The sequence below is a fragment of the Entelurus aequoreus genome, linkage group LG10 (assembly GCF_033978785.1).
Source record: "Entelurus aequoreus isolate RoL-2023_Sb linkage group LG10, RoL_Eaeq_v1.1, whole genome shotgun sequence".
In the NCBI taxonomy this organism is placed as follows: Eukaryota; Metazoa; Chordata; class Actinopteri; order Syngnathiformes; family Syngnathidae; genus Entelurus; species Entelurus aequoreus.
The window spans coordinates 69,403,651-69,423,649 of record NC_084740.1 but is presented as its reverse complement, the minus strand read 5'-3'; the positions used below and the strand labels follow the sequence as shown (position 1 = coordinate 69,423,649).

The following is a 19,999-nucleotide window of genomic DNA, read 5'->3' as shown; positions in this document are numbered from 1 at the left end:
AGCTACTATGCTAATGCAAAAAAAAAAAAAGCTAGCATGCTAACAGTATTATGCTAACAATAACATATTTCCAGGTAGCATAAATGTAATGCTCAAATATATCACTCTAATGTGTATACCTGCTAAATGAGCTAAAAAAAATTAATGTTAGCATGCTAACCTTAGCTTGCATCAGGTAGCAAAATATGACGGAGGTGAATACCTACAAAATTAGCTTAAAAAAATAGATAGCATATTAACATTAGCTTGCTAAAAGGCATCATTCGTCAAGTAACAGAATATTGGACGGTAAGGTGTATACCTGCAAAATTAGCAACAACAAAAAAAAAAAGCTAGCATGCTAACAGTATTATGCTAACAATAGCATATTTACAGGTAGCATAAATGTAATCCTAAAATATATCACCGTAATGTGTATACCTGCTAAATGAGCTTACATTTTTTTTAATGTTAGCATGCTAACCTTAACTTGCATCAGGTAGCAAAATATGACTGAGGTGAATACCTACAAAATTAGCTTAAAAAATAGATAGCATATTAACATTAGCTTGCTAAAAGGCATCATTCGTCAAGTAACAGAATATTGGACGGTAAGGTGTATACCTGCAAAATTAGCAAAAAAAAAAAAAAAAAGCTAGCATGCTAACAGTATTATGCTAACAATAGCATATTTACAGGTAGCATAAATGCAATCCTAAAATATATCACCGTAATGTGTATACCTGCTAAATGAGCTTAAAACCTTTTTTATGTTAGGATGCTAACCTTAACTTGCATCAGGTAGCAAAATATGACTGAGGTAAATACCTACAAAATTTGCTAAAAAAATAAAAGCTAGCATAGTAACACTAGCTTGCTAAAAGGTATCATTCGTCAAGTGACAAAATATTTGACGCTGAGGTGTATACCTGCAAAATTAGCCCCAAAAAAAGCTAGCATGCTAACAGAACTATGCTAATAATAGCATATTTCCAGGTAGCATAAATGTAATGCTAAAATATATCACTCTAATGTGTATACCTGCTAAATGAGCTTAAAACCTTTTTTATGTTAGGATGCTAACCTTAACTTGCATCAGGTAGCAAAATATGACTGAGGTAAATACCTACAAAATTTGCTAAAAAATAAAAGCTAGCATAGTAACATTAGCTTGCTAAAAGGTATCATTCGTCAAGTGACAAAATATTTGACGCTGAGGTGTATACCTGCAAAATTAGCCCCCAAAAAAGCTAGCATGCTAACAGAAGTATGCTAACAATAGCATATTTCCAGGTAGCATAAATGTAATGCTAAAATATATCACTCTGTGTATACCTGCTAAATGAGCTTAAAACATTTTATATGTTAGGATGCTAACCTTAACTTGCATCAGGTAGCAAAATATGACTGAGGTAAATACCTACAAAATTTGCTAAAAAATAAAAGCTAGCATAGTAACATTAGCTTGCTAAAAGGTATCATTCGTCAAGTGACAAAATATTTGACGCTGAGGTGTATACCTACAAAATTAGCCCCCAAAAAAGCTAGCATGCTAACAGAACTATGCTAACAATAGCGTATTTCCAGGTAGCATAAATGTAATGCTAAAATATATCACTCTATGTGTATACCTGCTAAATGAGCAAAAAAACAAAAACAAGTTCATGTTAGCATGCTAACCTTAGCTTGCATCAGGTAGCAAAATATGAATGAGGTAAATACCTACAAAATTAGCTTAAAAAACTAAAGATAGCATATTAACATTAGCTCGCTAAAAGGTATCATTCGCCAGGTGAAAAAATATTTGACGCTAAGTGTATACCGGCAATATTAGCACAAAAAAAGCTAGCATGCTAAAAGCACTATGCTAACATTAGCATACTTACAAGTAGCATTAATTAAATGACATTGATGTGTATACCTGCTAAATTAGCTAAAAAAAAAGTTAATGTTAGCATGTTAGCCTTAGCTTGCATCAGGTACCAAAATACGATTGAGGAGAATACCTATAAAATTTGCAAAAGATTAAAAAGCTAGCATAGTAACATTAGCTCGCTAATGTTAGCATCGTGATTAAGGGCTACGTCGATACAATTTGCTTGATTGACTCGCTTCCTTTCTTGCGTTTTCTCCACCGTCAGGAGGATGTTTCCTGCCATGCGGGTCAAGATCGCCGGCCTGGACCCGCACCAGCAGTACTACATCGCCATGGACATAGTCCCCGTGGACAACAAGAGATACAGGTCAGGCTCTAAAAAGCAGTTTTAATGTAGCCTGACTTTGGCACACAATTGCGATATATAGCATTAAAAAAGTTACGTTGTTTGTGATGTAGTTTATCGTGTATTTGGTCATGTAGTTTATCGTGAATTTTGTGATGTAGTTGGTCGTGTAGTTTATATAGTTTGTCATGTCGTTTGTCATGTAGTTTGTAATGAATTTTGTCATGACTTTTGTGATGTAGTTGGTCGTTTAGTTTATATAGTTTGTGATCATTTGTGGTCAAGTAGTTTGTAATGTAGTTGGTGATGTAGTTTGTCATGTAATTTGTCATGGTTTTTCCTCATGAATTTTATCATGTAGTTTGTCATGGATGTTATTTAGTTTGTGATGTGGTTTATTGTGTAGTTTGTCATGAATTGTATGTAGTTTGCGATGTAGTTTATCATGTAGTTTGAAATGAACTGTGTCATGACTTTTGTGATGTAGTTGGTCGTTTAGTTTATATAGTTTGTGATCATTTTTTGTCAAGTAGTTTGTAATGTATTTGGTCGTGTAATTTGTCATGTAGTTTGTCATGGTTTTTCCTCATGAATTTTGTCATGTAGTTTGTCATGAATGTTATGTAGTTTGTGATGTAGTTAATCGTGTATTTTGTCATGAATTTTGTGATGTAGTTTATCGTGTGTTTGGTCATGTAGTTTGTCGTGAATTTTGTGATGTAGTTGGTCGTGGAGTTTATGTAGTTTGTCATGGTTTTTGCCATGTAGTTTGTAATGAATTTTGTCATGACTTTTGTGATGTAGTTGGTCGTTTAGTTTATATAGTTTGTGATCATTTTTTGTCAAGTAGTTTGTAATGTATTTGGTCGTGTAATTTGTCATGTAGTTTGTCATGTTTTTCCCTCATGAATTTTGTCATGTAGTTTGTCATGAATGTTATGTAGTTTGTGATGTAGTTAATCGTGTATTTTGTCATGAATTTTGTGATGTAGTTTATCGTGTGTTTGGTCATGTAGTTTGTCGTGAATTTTGTGATGTAGTTGGTCGTTTAGTTTATATAGTTTGTGATAATTTTTTGTCAAGTAGTTTGTAATGTATTTGGTCGTGTAATTTGTCATGTAATTTGTCTTGTTTTTCCCTCATGAATTTTGTCATGTAGTTTGTCATGAATGTTATGTAGTTTGTGATGTAGTTAATCGTGTATTTTGTCATGAATTTTGTGATGTAGTTTATCGTGTGTTTGGTCATGTAGTTTGTCGTGAATTTTGTGATGTAGTTGGTCGTGGAGTTTATGTAGTTTGTCATGTCGTTTGTCATGGTTTTTGTCACGTAGTTTGTAATGAATTTTGTCATGACTTTTGTGATGTAGTTGGTCGTTTAGTTTATATAGTTTGTGATCATTTTTTGTCAAGTAGTTTGTAATGTATTTGGTCGTGTAATTTGTCATGTAGTTTGTCATGGTTTTCCCTCATGAATTTTGTCATGTAGTTTGTCATGAATGTTATGTAGTTTGTGATGTAGTTAATCGTGTATTTTGTCATGAATTTTGTGATGTAGTTTATCGTGTGTTTGGTCATGTAGTTTGTCGTGAATTTTGTGATGTAGTTGGTCGTTTAGTTTGTATAGTTTGTGATAATTTTTTGTCAAGTAGTTTGTAATGTATTTGGTCGTGTAATTTGTCATGTAGTTTGTCATGTTTTTCCTCATGAATTTTGTCATGTAGTTTGTCATGAATGTTATGTAGTTTGTGATGTAGTTAATCGTGTATTTTGTCATGGATTTTGTGATGTAGTTTATCGTGTGTTTGGTCATGTAGTTTGTCGTGAATTTTGTGATGTAGTTGGCCGTTTAGTTTGTATAGTTTGTGATAATTTTTTGTCAAGTAGTTTGTAATGTATTTGGTCGTGTAATTTGTCATGTAGTTTGTCATGTTTTTCCCTCATGAATTTTGTCATGTAGTTTGTCATGAATGTTATGTAGTTTGTGATGTAGTTAATCGTGTATTTTGTCATGAATTTTGTGATGTAGTTTATCGTGTGTTTGGTCATGTAGTTTGTCGTGAATTTTGTGATGTAGTTGGTCGTTTAGTTTGTATAGTTTGTGATCATTTTTTGTCAAGTAGTTTGTAATGTATTTGGTGACGTAGTTTGTCATGTAATTTGTAATGGTTTTTCCTCATGAATTTTATCATGTAGTTTGTCATGGATGCTATTTAGTTTGTGATGTGGTTTATTGTGTAGTTTGTCATGAATGTTATGTAGTTTGTGATGTAGTTTATCATGTAGTTTGAAATGAATTGTGTCATGACTTTTGTGATGTAGTTGGTCGTTTAGTTTATATAGTTTGTGATCATTTTTTGTCAAGTAGTTTGTCATGCATTTGGTCATGTAATTTGTCATGTAGTTTGTCATGGTTTTTCCTCATGAATTTTGTCATGTAGTTTGTCATGAATGTTATGTAGTTTGTGATGTAGTTAATTGTGTATTTTGTCATGAATTTTGTGATGTAGTTTATCGTGTGTTTGGTCATGTAGTTTGTCATGAATTTTGTGATGTAGTTTGTCATGAATGTTATGTAGTTTGTCATGTCGTTTGTCATGGTTTTTGTCACGTAGTTTGTAATGAATTTTGTCATGACTTTTGTGATGTAGTTGGTCGTTTAGTTTATATAGTTTGTGATAATTTTTTGTCAAGTAGTTTGTAATTATTTGGTCGTGTAATTTGTCATGTAGTTTGTCATGGTTTTTCCTCATGAATTTTGTCATGTAGTTTGTCATGAATGTTATGTAGTTTGTGATGTAGTTAATTGTGTATTTTGTCATGAATTTTGTGATGTAGTTTATCGTGTGTTTGGTCATGTAGTTTGTCGTGAATTTTGTGATGTAGTTGGTCGTTTAGTTTGTATAGTTTGTGATAATTTTTTGTCAAGTAGTTTGTAATTATTTGGTCGTGTAATTTGTCATGTAGTTTGTCATGGTTTTTCCTCATGAATTTTGTCATGTAGTTTGTCATGAATGTTATGTAGTTTGTGATGTAGTTAATCGTGTATTTTGTCATGGATTTTGTGATGTAGTTTATCGTGTGTTTGGTCATGTAGTTTGTCGTGAATTTTGTGATGTAGTTTGTCATGAATGTTATGTAGTTTGTGATGTAGTTAATCGTGTATTTTGTCATGAATTTTGTGATGTAGTTTACCGTGTGTTTGGTCATGTAGTTTGTCGTGAATTTTGTGATGTAGTTGGTCGTGGAGTTTATGTAGTTTGTCATGTCGTTTGTCATGGTTTTTGTCACGTAGTTTGTAATTAATTTTGTCATGACTTTTGTGATGTAGTTGGTCGTTTAGTTTGTATAGTTTGTGATGATTTGTTGTCAAGTAGTTTGTATTTATTTGGTCATGTAATTTGTCATGTAGTTTGTCATGGTTTTTCCTCATGAATTTTGTCATGTAGTTTGTCATGAATGTTATGTAGTTTTTGATGTAGTTAATCATGTATTTTGTCATGGATTTTGTGATGTAGTTTATCGTGTGTTTGGTCATGTAGTTTGTCGTGAATTTTGTGATGTAGTTGGTCGTGGAGTTTATGTAGTTTGTCATGTCGTTTGTCATGGTTTTTGCCATGTAGTTTGTAATGAATTTTGTCATGACTTTTGTGATGTAGTTGGTCGTTTAGTTTATATAGTTTGTGATCATTTTTTGTCAAGTAGTTTGTAATGTATTTGGTCGTGTAATTTGTCATGTAGTTTGTCATGTTTTTCCCTCATGAATTTTGTCATGTAGTTTGTCATGAATGTTATGTAGTTTGTGATGTAGTTAATCGTGTATTTTGTCATGAATTTTGTGATGTAGTTTATCGTGTGTTTGGTCATGTAGTTTATCGTGAATTTTGTTTATGTAGTTGGTCGTGGAGTTTATGTAGTTTGTCATGTCGTTTGTCATGGTTTTTGCCATGTAGTTTGTAATGAATTTTGTCATGACTTTTGTGATGTAGTTGGTCGTTTAGTTTATATAGTTTGTGATCATTTTTTGTCAAGTAGTTTGTAATGTATTTGGTCATGTAATTTGTCATGTAGTTTGTCATGGTTTTCTCTCATGAATTTTGTCATGTAGTTTGTCATGAATGTTATGTAGTTTGTGATGTAGTTAATCGTGTATTTTGTCATGGATTTTGTGATGTAGTTTATCGTGTGTTTGGTCATGTAGTTTGTCGTGAATTTTGTGATGTAGTTGGTCGTTTAGTTTGTATAGTTTGTGATAATTTTTTGTCAAGTAGTTTGTAATGTATTTGGTCGTGTAATTTGTCATGTAGTTTGTCATGGCTTCCCTCAAGAATTTTGTCATGTAGTTTGTCATGAATGTTATGTAGTTTGTGATGTAGTTAATTGTGTATTTTGTCATGATTTTTGTGATGTAGTTTATCGTGTGTTTGGTCATGTAGTTTGTCGTGAATTTTGTGATGTAGTTGGTCGTTTAGTTTGTATAGTTTGTGATAATTTTTTGTCAAGTAGTTTGTAATGTATTTGGTCGTGTAATTTGTCATGTAGTTTGTCATGTTTTTCCTCATGAATTTTGTCATGTAGTTTGTCATGAATGTTATGTAGTTTGTGATGTAGTTAATCGTGTATTTTGTCATGAATTTTGTGATGTAGTTTATCGTGTGTTTGGTCATGTAGTTTGTCGTGAATTTTGTGATGTAGTTGGTCGTGGAGTTTATGTAGTTTGTCATGTCGTTTGTCATGGTTTTTGTCATGTAGTTTGTAATGAATTTTGTCATGACTTTTGTGATGTAGTTGGTCGTTTAGTTTGTATAGTTTGTGATAATTTTTTGTCAAGTAGTTTGTAATGTATTTGGTTGTGTAATTTGTCATGTAGTTTGTCATGTTTTCCCTCAAGAATTTTGTCATGTAGTTTGTCATGAATGTTATGTAGTTTGTGATGTAGTTAATTGTGTATTTTGTCATGAATTTTGTGATGTAGTTTATCGTGTGTTTGGTCATGTAGTTTGTCGTGAATTTTGTGATGTAGTTGGTCGTTTAGTTTGTATAGTTTGTGATATTTTGTCAAGTAGTTTGTAATGTATTTGGTCGTGTAATTTGTCATGTAGTTTGTCATGTTTTTCCTCATGAATTTTGTCATGTAGTTTGTCATGAATGTTATGTAGTTTGTGATGTAGTTAATCGTATATTTTGACATGAATTTTGTGATGTAGTTTATCGTGTGTTTGGTCATGTAGTTTGTCGTGAATTTTGTGATGTAGTTGGTCGTTTAGTTTGTATAGTTTGTGATAATTTTTTGTCAAGTAGTTTGTAATGTATTTGGTCGTGTAATTTGTCATGTAGTTTGTCATGTTTTTCCTCATGAATTTTGTCATGTAGTTTATAATAAATTTTGTCATGACTTTTGTGATGTAGTTGGTCGTTTAGTTTATATAGTTTGTGAAGATTTTTGTCAAGTATTTTGTAATGTATTAGGTGATGTAGTTTGTTGTATAGTTTGTCATGGTTTTTCCTCATGAATTTTATTATGTAGTTTGTCATAAATGTTATGTAGTTTATCGTGTAGCTTGTGATGTAGTTTGTAATGAATTTTGTCATGACTTTTGTGATGCAGTTGGTCGTTTAATGTATATAGTTTGCGATGATTTTTTTGTCAAGTAGTTTGTAACGTATTTGGTGATGTCGTTTGTCATGTAGTTTGTCCTCGTGAATTTTGTCATGTAGTTTGTCATGAATGTTATGTAGTTTGTGATGTACTTTATCGTGTATTGTGTCATGAAGTTTGTCATGAAGTTTGTCATGAATTTTGTGATGTAGTTTTTCGTGTATTGTGTCATGAAGTTCATCGTGTATTTGGTCACGAATGTTGTGATGTAGTTGGTCGTGTAGTTTATGACGTAGTCTGTGATGATTTTTTTGTCAAGTAGTTGACAATGTATTTGGTCATGTTTTTCCTCATGAATTTTGTCTTGTAGTTTGTTATGAATGTTACGTAATTTATCGTGTATTTTGTCATGAAGTTTGGCATGAATTTTGTGGTATCGTTTGTGATGTAGTTCATCGTGTATTTTGTCACGTAGTTTGTCATGAATGTTATGTAGTTTGTGATGTACTTTATCGTGTAGTTTGTCGTGAATTTTGTGATGTAGTTGGTTGTGTAGTTTATATAGTTTGTGATGATTTTTTGTCATAGTTTGTAATGTAGTTTATCGTGTATTTGGTCATGTAGTTTGTCGTGAATTTTGTGATGTAGTTGGTCATGTAGTTTATATAGTTTGCAATGTAGTTTGTGATGGATTTTGTCCTGTAGTTTTGTAGTTTATATAGTGTGTGAAGATTTTTTTGTCTAGTTGGTAATGTATTTGGTGATGTAGTTTGTCATGATTTTTCCTCATGAATTTTGTCACGTAGTTTGTCATGAATGTTATGTAGTTTGTGATGTACTTTATCGTGTAGTTTGTCGTGAATTTTGTGATGTAGTTGGTCGTGTAGTTTATATAGTTTGTGATGATTTTTTTTGTCAAGTAGTTTGTATTGTAGTTTATCGTGTATTTGGTCATGTACTTTTTTTATAGTTAGCGAGCCAATTTTAAATGAAAAATTACAGCTCAAAGAGGCAAAAATTTGTGTTTTTAGTAAATTTTTGTCTTGAAGGGGGAATTGCCAACTTCCTGTTGGTTTTTGCACTGAGGATGTCAAATTATGAAATGTAGGTCTAAGTCAGACCAACATATACGTTTTTGTTTCATGTCTCTACGACCTTCCTAGTGGGAGTTACAGGCAGTTTGTTTTTGTTTTTTCCCTAGGGGGCGCTAGAGCGCAATTTTGATTTTTGGGGTTTGGTTTTTTTGACTAAAGTGTTGTGTACACGTTTTTTGATGTGTGTGTAAAATTTGGTGAGTTTTTGTCATATAGTTTGTAATGTAGTTTATCGTGTATTTGGTCATGTAGTTTGTCGTGAATTTTGTGATGTAGTTGGTCATGTAGTTTATATAGTTTGTAATGTAGTTTGTGATGGATTTTGTCCTGTAGTTTTGTAGGTTATATAGTGTGTGAAGATTTTTTTGTCAAGTAGTTTGTAATGTATTTGGTGATGTAGTTTGTCATGATTTTTCCTCATGAATTTTGTCACGTAGTTTGTCATGAATGTTATGTAGTTTGTGATGTACTTTATCGTGTAGTTTGTCGTGAATTTTGTGATGTAGTTGGTCGTGTGGTTTATATAGTTTGTGATGATTTTTTTTTGTCAAGTAGTTTGTAATGTAGTTTATCGTGTATTTGGTCATGTAGTTTTTTGTAGGTAGCGAGCCAATTTTAAATGAAAAATTACAGCTCAAAGAGGCAAAAATGTGTGTTTTTAGTACATTTTTGTCTTGAAGGGGGAATTGCCAACTTCCTGTTGGTTTTTGCACTGAGGATGTCAAATTATGAAATGTAGGTCTAAGTCAGACCAACATAGAAGTTTTTGTTTCATGTCTCTACGACCTTCCTAGTGGGAGTTACAGGCAGTTTGTTTTTGTTTTTTCCCTAGGGGGCGCTAGAGCGCAATTTTGATTTTTGGGGTTTGGTTTTTTTGACTAAAGTGTTGTGTACACGTTTTTTGATGTGTGTGTGTAAAATGTGGTGAGTTTTTGTCATATAGTTTGTAATGTAGTTTATCTTGTATTTGGTCATGTAGTTTGTCGTGAATTTTGTGATGTAGTTGGTCATGTAGTTTATATAGTTTGTAATGTAGTTTGTGATGGATTTTGTCCTGTAGTTTTGTAGGTTATATAGTGTGTGAAGATTTTTTTGTCAAGTAGTTTGTAATGTATTTGGTGATGTAGTTTGTCATGATTTTTCCTCATGAATTTTGTCACATAGTTTGTCATGCATGTTATGTAGTTTGTGATGTACTTTATCGTGTAGTTTGTCGTGAATTTTGTGATGTAGTTGGTCGTGTAGTTTATATAGTTTGCGATGATTTTTTTTGTCAAGTAGTTTGTAATGTAGTTTATCGTGTAGTTTTTTGTAGGTAGCGAGCCAATTTTAAATGAAAAATTACAGCTCAAAGAGGCAAAAATGAGTGTTTTTAGTAAATTTTTGTCTTGAAGGGGGAATTGCCAACTTCCTGTTGGTTTTTGCACTGAGGATGTCAAATTATGAAATGTAGGTCTAAGTCAGACCAACATAGAAGTTTTTGTTTCATGTCTCTACGACCTTCCTAGTGGGAGTTACAGGCAGTTTAGTGATTCGGTAACGTTCAACGCAAAACGATGAAGGGTGCTAAAAAACGAGGGGGTTTGCTGTTAGCACTCAAATTGTTTATCGGCAAATATTAGCATAACGTGGTTGTCGGCCGTGTTTTTCTCCGAATCGGACTTCATCACGTGTAAAAGTGGCCGACCCTACGTCGTATTCTCAGTCCTCGCACGAGTCTCACTTCACATGTCACGAGTGGAGCGGCGAGGATCTTTGCGGGAGAGAAACAAAGGCGCGAGAGTGATCCAAGCTAGCATGTGCTGGCTCCGCGCGTGATGGATCGCTCTGGGAATGCGACGAGACAGATGCGCTGGCTCGCCTCGCCGGGCCCTGAAGTCGGAGCCAGAGCGTGGGGATTGAAATATATTCACAACCACCACCGTCATCATCTGCTTCCTCTCCAGGCGGGCCGCTAGCTGAGCCAGGGGGGCCCGCCGGCGGAGACGATTGCTCTCAAACAAAGCGCGTTAGCGTCTCAACGTTAGCGTCCGTCCGCGACAAATTTGCTTGTGGACGCTGAGAAGTAGGACGTATCGCAGCGTGTCGCCAAAAACATGGCCGACAGTACGCCCAAGAAGCGCTACGTTAACGCGTGCTGAAAATGAGCAGCATTCTTTGTTTCAAAAAAACGCTAAACAGCAATAGTTTCAACGTTTCCCAGGTGTCGGGAAAGAAACGCTAACGCAAATTGTCTTTAAATTTCTAAGAAAACACGAACTGTTTTGAACGTGCTTTCGAAGTCGATACGTGAGGATCATTAAAGACAATAAGGAGATGTTTCTGCAAACTCACATCAACATCATTAAAGACTAACTTGTCTGTGATGTTTACGAAAAATGTACGTTTGCGTCATTCATCGTAAATGTAACTGGCTTTGATGTTCCCAAAAACAAGTATGTTAGCATCATCGTATTCAATTGTCTTTGATTTTTAAGAAAACACGAACTGTACGTTAGCTTCACTGGAATCGTTCGTGCTTTCGAAGTTGATACGTGAGAATCATTAAAGACAGTGAGCCGATGTTTCCGCAAACACGTACATCAGCATCATTAAAGACTAAATTGTCTGTGATGTTTACGAAAAATGTACGTTTGCGTCATTCATCATAAATGTAACTGGCTTTGATGTTCCCAAAAACATGTATGTTAGCATCATCGTATTCAATTGTCTTTGATTTTTAAGAAAACACGAACTGTACGTTAGCTTCACTGGAATCGTTCGTGCTTTCGAAGTTGATACGTGAGAATCATTAAAGACAGTGAGCCGATGTTTCCGCAAACACGTACATCAGCATCATTAAAAACTAAATTGTCTGTGATGTTTACGAAAATATGGACGTTTGCTTCATTCATCGTAAATGTAACTGCCTTTGATGTTCACAAAAACATGTATGTTAGCGTCATTCATCGTATACAGTTGTATTTGATTTTTAAGAAAACACAAACTTACGTTAGCGTCATTGGTATCGCCCGAGGTTTCAAAGTCGATACGTGAGAATCATTAAAGACAGTGAGCCGATGTTTCCGTAAACACGTACATCGGCATCATTAAAGACTAAATTGTCTGTGATGTTTACGAAAATATGTACGTTTGCTTCATTCATCGTAAATGTAACTGCCTTTGATGTTCACAAAAACACGTATGTTAGCGTCATTCATCGTATTCAGTTGTCTTTGATTTTTAAGAAAATACAAACTTTTTGTTAGCGTCATTGGTATCGCCCGAGCTTTCGAAGTCAATACGTGAGAATCATTAAAGACAGTGAGCCGATGTTTCCGCAAACACGTACGTCTGCATCATTAAAGACTAAATTGTCTGTGATGTTTACGAAAATATGGACGTTTGCGTCATTCATCGTAAATGTAACTGCCTTTGATGTTCCCAAAAACAAGTACGTTAGCATCATCGTATTCAATTGTCTTTGATTTTTAAGAAAACACGAACTGTACGTTAGCTTCATTGGAATCGTTCGGGCTTTCGAAGTTGATACGTGAGAATCATTAAAGACAGTGAGCCGATGTTTCCGTAAACACGTACATCAGCATCATTAAAAACTAAATTGTCTGTGATGTTTACGAAAATATGGACGTTTGCTTCATTCATCGTAAATGTAACTGCCTTTGATGTTCACAAAAACACGTATGTTAGCGTCATTCATGGTATACAGTTGTATTTGATTTTTAAGAAAACACAAACTTTACGTTAGCGTCATTGGTATCGCCCGAGGATTCGAAGTCCATACGTGAGAATCATTAAAGATAGTGAGCCGATGTTTCCGCAAACACGTACATCAGCATCATTAAAAACTAAATTGTCTGTGATGTTTACGAAAATATGGACGTTTGCTTCATTCATCGTAAATGTAGCTGCCTTTGATGTTCACAAAAACAAGTACGTTAGCGTCATTGTATTCAATTGTCTTTGATTTTTATGAAAAGACAAACTTTACGTTAGCGTCATTGGTATCGCCCGAGCTTTTGAAGTCGATACATGAGAATCATTACAGACAGTAAGCCGATGTTTCCGCAAACACGTACATCAGCATCATTTAAGACTAAATTGTCTGTGATGTTACGAAAATATGTATGTTTGCATCATTCATCGTAAATGTAACTGCCTTTGATGTTCACAAAAACACATATGTTAGCGTCGTTCATCGTATTCAGTTGTCTTTGATTTTTAAGAAAACACAAACTTTTTGTTAGCGTCATTGGTATCGCCCGAGCTTTCGAAGTCGATACGTGAAAAGTAATTGCCTTTAATGTTCACAAAAACACGCCACTGATGTTTACGAAAACAAGTATGTCTGCTACGTGGAAATCTTCCATCCGTACTCGAACGTATTTTGTCGTCATCGATATTTACGAAAACACGTACATCTGCTACGTGGAAATCTTCCATGCGGACACAGACATGTATAATATCGTCACTGAAGATAGTAATTACGATGTTTACTCAAACACGTACATCAGTGTAATGTTTACAAAAATATGTAAGTTCGGATCATTCATCGCAAACGTAATTGTCTTTGATGTTTACGCAAACACGTATGTCTGCTACTTGGAAATCTTCCATTCGTACTCAAACGTATTTTGTCGTCATCGATGTTTACGAAAACACGTACATCTGCTACGTGGAAATCGTCCGTGCGTACACAGACATGTATAATATCGTCACTGAAGATAGTAATTACGATGTTTACTCAAACACGTACATCAGTGTAATGTTTACAAAAATATGTAAGTTCGGATCATTCATCGCAAACGTAATTGTCTTTGATGTTTACGCAAACACGTATGTCTGCTACTTGGAAATCTTCCATTCGTTCTCAAACGTAATTTGTCGTCATCGATGTTTACGAAAACACGTACATCTGCTACGTGGAAATCGTCCGTGCGTACACAGACATGTATAATATTGTCATTGAAGATAGTAATTACGATGTTTACTCAAACACGTACATCACTGTAATGTTTACAAAAACATGTAAGTTAGGATCGTTCATCTTAGACATAATTGTCTTTGATGTTTACGCAAACACGTACGTTAGCATTACTGAAGCCCTTTTTCGTACCTTAGTGTCAATAAAAAAAAATCGCTTTACTCCGCAGTCATGCAGCAAACGTCACCAAACAAAGAAAGAAAGGAGAAAAAGTACAAAAAGAAGAAGAAAAATGTCCGCCATTGTTGTTTACGTTGTTTCCTGCGCGGCCTCTTTGTTTTCACGCTAGTTACGTAGCAGACGCAAAAGATCGGATTGTCCTCGGCCGCCCGGTGTCAACGTGGCACTGACAGACCCTGCGTGGGAAGGTTAAAAATGTTTGTAACGAGTCAGCGTCTTTCTCCGAACCCCAATGCAGTTTCTCTTGTGCTTGATGCTAACAATTAAACGCGTTGACAGCGGTGGACTATTTAAAGGAGTCGCCGACACGCCTCAGCCGTTAATTTGCCAGGAAATATACAGCCCGGCTGGAACGCGCGTCATCTTCTCAGAGACGCTAACCGCGTTTGCGTTTCATTCCACTTTTCGTCGCCAAGGTGGCCCCCACACGCCGCGCGCTAGCAAAGGAGATGTACGAAAAATGCAGTGGATGTGGAAGGGCGTTGACGCGAGCGCTGAAAACAAAGGCGCCCTCTAGTGGTTTTAGTGATGGTCACCAAAGAAGCGACGTGGCTCCGCGTTCGTGAACAACAGCAATAAATTTAACTCGTTTTTGTTTGAAAAGTCGTAAAGTGAAAGAAACGTCTCATTTAGTTGAGCTGATAAAAAGAAACTTGGAAAATATGGTAATTAAAATCGTAATTATTTTAAATTAAAAAGAAAATGTCAATAAAATAATTATTTTAATATAATTTAATGTTATTATTATATTAATACAATATTATATTTGAATTAAAAAAAAAAAGGTTTAAAAGTGACAGTTTACAAATATTCTAAATGTGGGTTTGGTGTACTATGTAATTATTATGTTACATGTTTTATGCAATATTATTTATTTATTTATTATTTTATTGAGTTTTAAGAAATGTAAAAAAAATTTATAGAATAAAATAGAATACAAAAATAGTATTATATAATGTAATTAAAATAACTATTTTAATACAATGTAATGTTATAATTGGTATATTATTGTTTAGTATTATTAAAATATTATATATATTTTTTTTAAATTAAGCTTTAAATGTGGACAATTTACAAATATTCTAAATGTGGGTTTGGTGTGTTATGTATTTATTATATTACATATTTTATGCAATACAATTGAGTTTTAAGAAGTGTAAATAAATTGTATAGAACAAAATAGAATTTTAAAAAAAAGAACACAATAGAAAATGTCATTAAAATAACGATTGTAATATAATTGAATGCTATAATTTTCATAATATTGTTTATATTATTATTAAAATATTATATTTAGTTTTAAAAATGAAGTTGTAAGTGTGACAGCATACAAATATTCTAAATGTGTTTTTGGTGTATTATGTAGTTATTATATCACATATGTTTATGTACTATTATTGAGTTTGAAGAAATATAAATAAACTGTATAAAATAAAATAAAATAAAAATAATAGAATAAAATAGAAAATGTCATTAAAACAACTATTTTAATCAAATTTAATGTTATAATTTTTATAATATTGTATATATTCTTATTAAAATATTATATTAAAATGTTCAAAATGAAGTTTTAAATGTGACAGTTTACAAATATTCTAAATGTGGGTTTGGTGTATTATGTATTTTTTTTATATGACATATTTTATGCAGTATTATTGAGTTTTAAGAAATTTAAATAAATTGTATAGAATAAAATAATGATATTATGATAACAAAAGCAAATAAGATTCAAGGTTCAAGTCGCAAAGTAAAGGAAACCTGTCATATAATTTAGCCGATAAAAAGAAAACTTTGAAAATATGTTAATAACAATCTTATTGGTATAGAAAAAAATAGAACATGTTATTGAAATAACTCTTTTAGTATAATTTAATGTTATTATTTTGTAAGATATTGTTTATATTATTATTAAAAAATTACAAATTGTTTCTTAAAATTACGTTTAAAATGTTACGTATCATGGTGTATTTTTATGTAATATTGAGTTATAAGAAACTAAAAAAAATTACATTTGCAAAAGTAATATTTACATATTTTTTTTAAAGTCCCGAAAAGTGTCAAAAATACAATATGTAAATAATAAGTCTAGTAGTTAATAATTAAAATATATTGATGATCATAGACGCTAACAGAATACAATTTAATGATAAAAAATAGCCATATTTACAGTATATGTGAGAATATGATAAATGTGATCAAATAAAAATGATATCATAACTACGTTATAACAAAAGCAAATAAGATGAAATAGAATAAGGCTGTCTATATACAATAATGCAAACGTTTGTATAATAAACGCGTTTGAAAAATAATAAAAGTGTGTGTTAAAGTGTGTGTGCGTGTTTTTAAAGGTCATATGTCACTTTGCCCCTGGGTTATTTTAGTAAAGGGTTAAAACAAGAGAAGCTGCAACAGGTGGTTAAATGTTTATTTTTGCTCACAAAACGCCCTTATTGTGACGAGTGTACACATTACAACAGTTTGAAACGCTAAAAGTTGCTATAAATTTTTTGAAAAAAAGTAAAATAAGTGTGTTTTATCCCGCTACCTAAAATAAGAAGGCAGTAATAGTTGTGAGAGAAAAAATGTCCCTAAGAGAATAAATAGACGCTCATAATGTGTTGTAAAGCTGTTAGCGCCGGCTAATTAATAGCTTGTGTGTTTAAATCATCGTCCTCGCTTTCAACTTCATGTGAGAACGTTTCTGTTTCTGCGCCGCCGCACATTTGTCACTTTTCACACAAATCGACACAAATTCACGACGATTATCCGCGGGGGGGGAATAATTATACGGCAGCTGGAAACTGTCAATTCTTGTTTGCAAACACTCTGCGTCATTGCTACTACAGCAGCTAGCTCATGTAGCATTCCAGGAGTCGGAGTTGTATTATTGTTATTAATATTGTTAGCTACATTTTAGCCACACGACGAAGTGAGCAGGAAAAGTGACGACAATAAACACGCCTGCTATGTCCTTCTGTTGGAATGGAAATGTTAGCAAATTCACGCTACCGTCCATTGTTAACAAGACGCCACAAAACGTGTATAATTAAACGTTCACATTTCATGGAATATTCCGGAGTTAACCGAAAAGAATGTTAGCAAACGTAGCATTCGTGTTGTGTTAGTCTATTTTAATAAAAATATTTCTGAGATACAATTTGTGGCTCAAAATTTTGGCTCATTTAGCATTTATGCTACAAGCCATTTGAAACAAGACGTCACAAAGCAAACATTCACATTTCATGAAATACTCGGAGTTAGTTGAAAACAATCTTTGCAAATGTAGCAATGGTGTTGTGTTAGTCTCTTGCAATAAAATATTTCTGAGGTACAATTCGTGGCTCGAAATGTTAGCTAATATAGCATTCATGCTACCGTCCATTGTAAAAAAGATGCCACAAAACAAACATTCACATTTCATGAAATACTTGAGAGTTAGTTGAAAATAATGTTAGCAAATGTAGCATTCGTGTTGTGTTAGTCTCTTGTCATAAAAAAATTCTATGATATAATTTCTGGCTCAAACTGTTAGCTAATATAGCATTCATGCTACCGTCCATTGTTAACAAGACGCCACAAAACGTGTATAATTAAACGTTCACATTTCATAATATATTTGGGAGTTAACCGAAAAGAATGTTAGCAAACGTAGCATTTGTGTTGTGTTAGTCTGTTGTAATAAAACATTTCTGAGATACAACTTGTGGCTCGAATTATTAGCAAATGTAGCATTCAGGCTACGATCCATTGTAAACAAGACGCCACTAAAACAAAATGTCTGTAATTAAACATTTTATGAAAGACTCACGAGTTAGCTGAAAAGAATGTAAGCAAATGTAGCATTCGTGTTGTGTTAGTCTATTGTAATAAAAACATTTCTGAGATACAATTTGTGGCTCAAAATTTTAGCTCATTTAGCATTTATGCTACAAGCCATTTTAAACCAGACGTCACAAAGCAAACATTCACATTTCATGAAATACTCTGAGTTAATTGAAAACAATCTTTGCAAATGTAGCATTGGTGTTGTGTTAGTCTCTTGCAATAAAATATTTCTGAGGTACAATTTGTGGCTTGAAATGTTAGCTAATATAGCATTCATGCTACCGTCCATTGTAAAAAAAGACGCCACAAAACAAACATTCACATTTCATGAAATACTTGAGAGTTAGTTGAAAATAATGTTAGCAAATGTAGCATTCGTGTTGTGTTAGTCTCTTGTCATAAAAAAATTCTGTGATATAATTTCTGGCTCAAACTGTTAGCTAATATAGCATTCATGCTACCGTCCATTGTTAACAAGACGCCACAAAACGTGTATAATTAAACGTTCACATTTCATAATATATTCGGGAGTTAACCGAAAAGAATGTTAGCAAACGTAGCATTTGTGTTGTGTTAGTCTGTTGTAATAAAACATTTCTGAGATACAACTTGTGGCTGGAATTATTAGCAAATGTAGCATTCAGGCTACGATCCATTGTAAACAAGACGCCACTAAAACAAAATGTCTGTAATTAAACATTTTATGAAAGACTCACGAGTTAGCTGAAAAGAATGTAATCAAATGTAGCGTTCGTGTTGTGTTAGTCTATTGTAATAAAAACATTTCTGAGATACAATTTGTGGCTCAAAATTTTGGCTCATTTAGCATTTATGCTACAAGCCATTTGAAACAAGACGTCACAAAGCAAACATTCACATTTCATGAAATACTCGGAGTTAGTTGAAAACAATCTTTGCAAATGTAGCATTGGTGTTGTGTTAGTCTCTTGCAACAAAACATTTCTGAGGTACAATTTGTGGCTTGAAATGTTAGCTAATATAGCATTCATGCTACCATCCATTGTAAAAAAAGACGCCACAAAACAAACATTCACATTTCATGAAATACTTCAGTTAGTTGAAAATAATATTAACAAATGTAGCATTCGTGTTGTGTTAGTCTATTGTCATAAAAAAATTATGTGATACAATTTGTGGCTCAAAATGTTAGCTAGTGTAGCATTCATGCTACTATTCATTGTTAAGAAGACGCCACAAAATTATAATACTAAATAAATAAAAATAATTAAACGTTTATCAGATTTCATGAAAGACTCGGAGTTAACCGGCAGGAATTTTAGCAAATGTAGCATTTGTGTTGTGTTAGTCTGTTGTAATAAAACATCTCTGCAAAACAATTTGCGGCTTGAAAAGTTGGCTAATATAGCATTTACGCTACAATCCATTGTAAACAAGATTAATTAAATGTTTATCAGATTTCATGAAGTACTCAGAGTTAGTTGTAAAGAATGTTAGCAAATGGAGCATTTTTGTGAGGTTTGTCCGTTGTAATAAAATATTTTTTAAGGACAATTTGTGGTATGAAATTTCAGCTATTATAGCATTCATGCTACAATACATTGTTAACAAGACGCCACAAAACAAAACGTGTATCATTAAACATTCCCATTTCATGAAATACTCAGTAGGTAGCTGGCCGGGATGTTAGCAAAGGTAGCATTTGTGTTGTGTTAGTCTAATAAAACAAAATTATCCCCGTGATACAATTTGTGGGTCGAAATGTTAGCTAATATAGTATTTATGGTACGGCCCATTGTAAACAAGACGCCACAAAACAAAACGTGTATAATTAAACATTCAGATTTCAATGAAAACTCTGAGTTAGTTGCCAGAAATGTTAGAAAATGTAGCGTTCTTGTTGTATTAGTCTATTGTAATAAAAACATCTTTGAGATACAATTTGTGACTTGAAATGTTAGCTCATATAGCATTCACACTATGGTCCATTGTAAACAAAACGCCACAAAACAAAACGTGTATCATTGGGCGTTGGTCAAATTTCATGAAATACTCGAAGTTTGTTGAAAAGAATGTTAGCAAATGTAGCATTTGTGTTGTGTTAGCCTATTGTAATAAAACCCTTTGTGAGATAC

General features: G+C 33.2%; 1 protein-coding gene across 1 annotated transcript in view; it reads left to right on the top strand.

Annotated features, from left to right (window-relative positions):
• tbx15 (T-box transcription factor 15) overlaps nucleotides 1-19,999 on the top strand; it is a 67,279-nt gene that overhangs the window by 17,998 nt on the left and 29,282 nt on the right. The window contains exon 3 of the mRNA XM_062059709.1: nucleotides 2,121-2,222. Coding sequence (XP_061915693.1) covers nucleotides 2,121-2,222 — 102 coding nt within the window. The remainder of the gene's footprint in view (nucleotides 1-2,120; nucleotides 2,223-19,999) is intronic.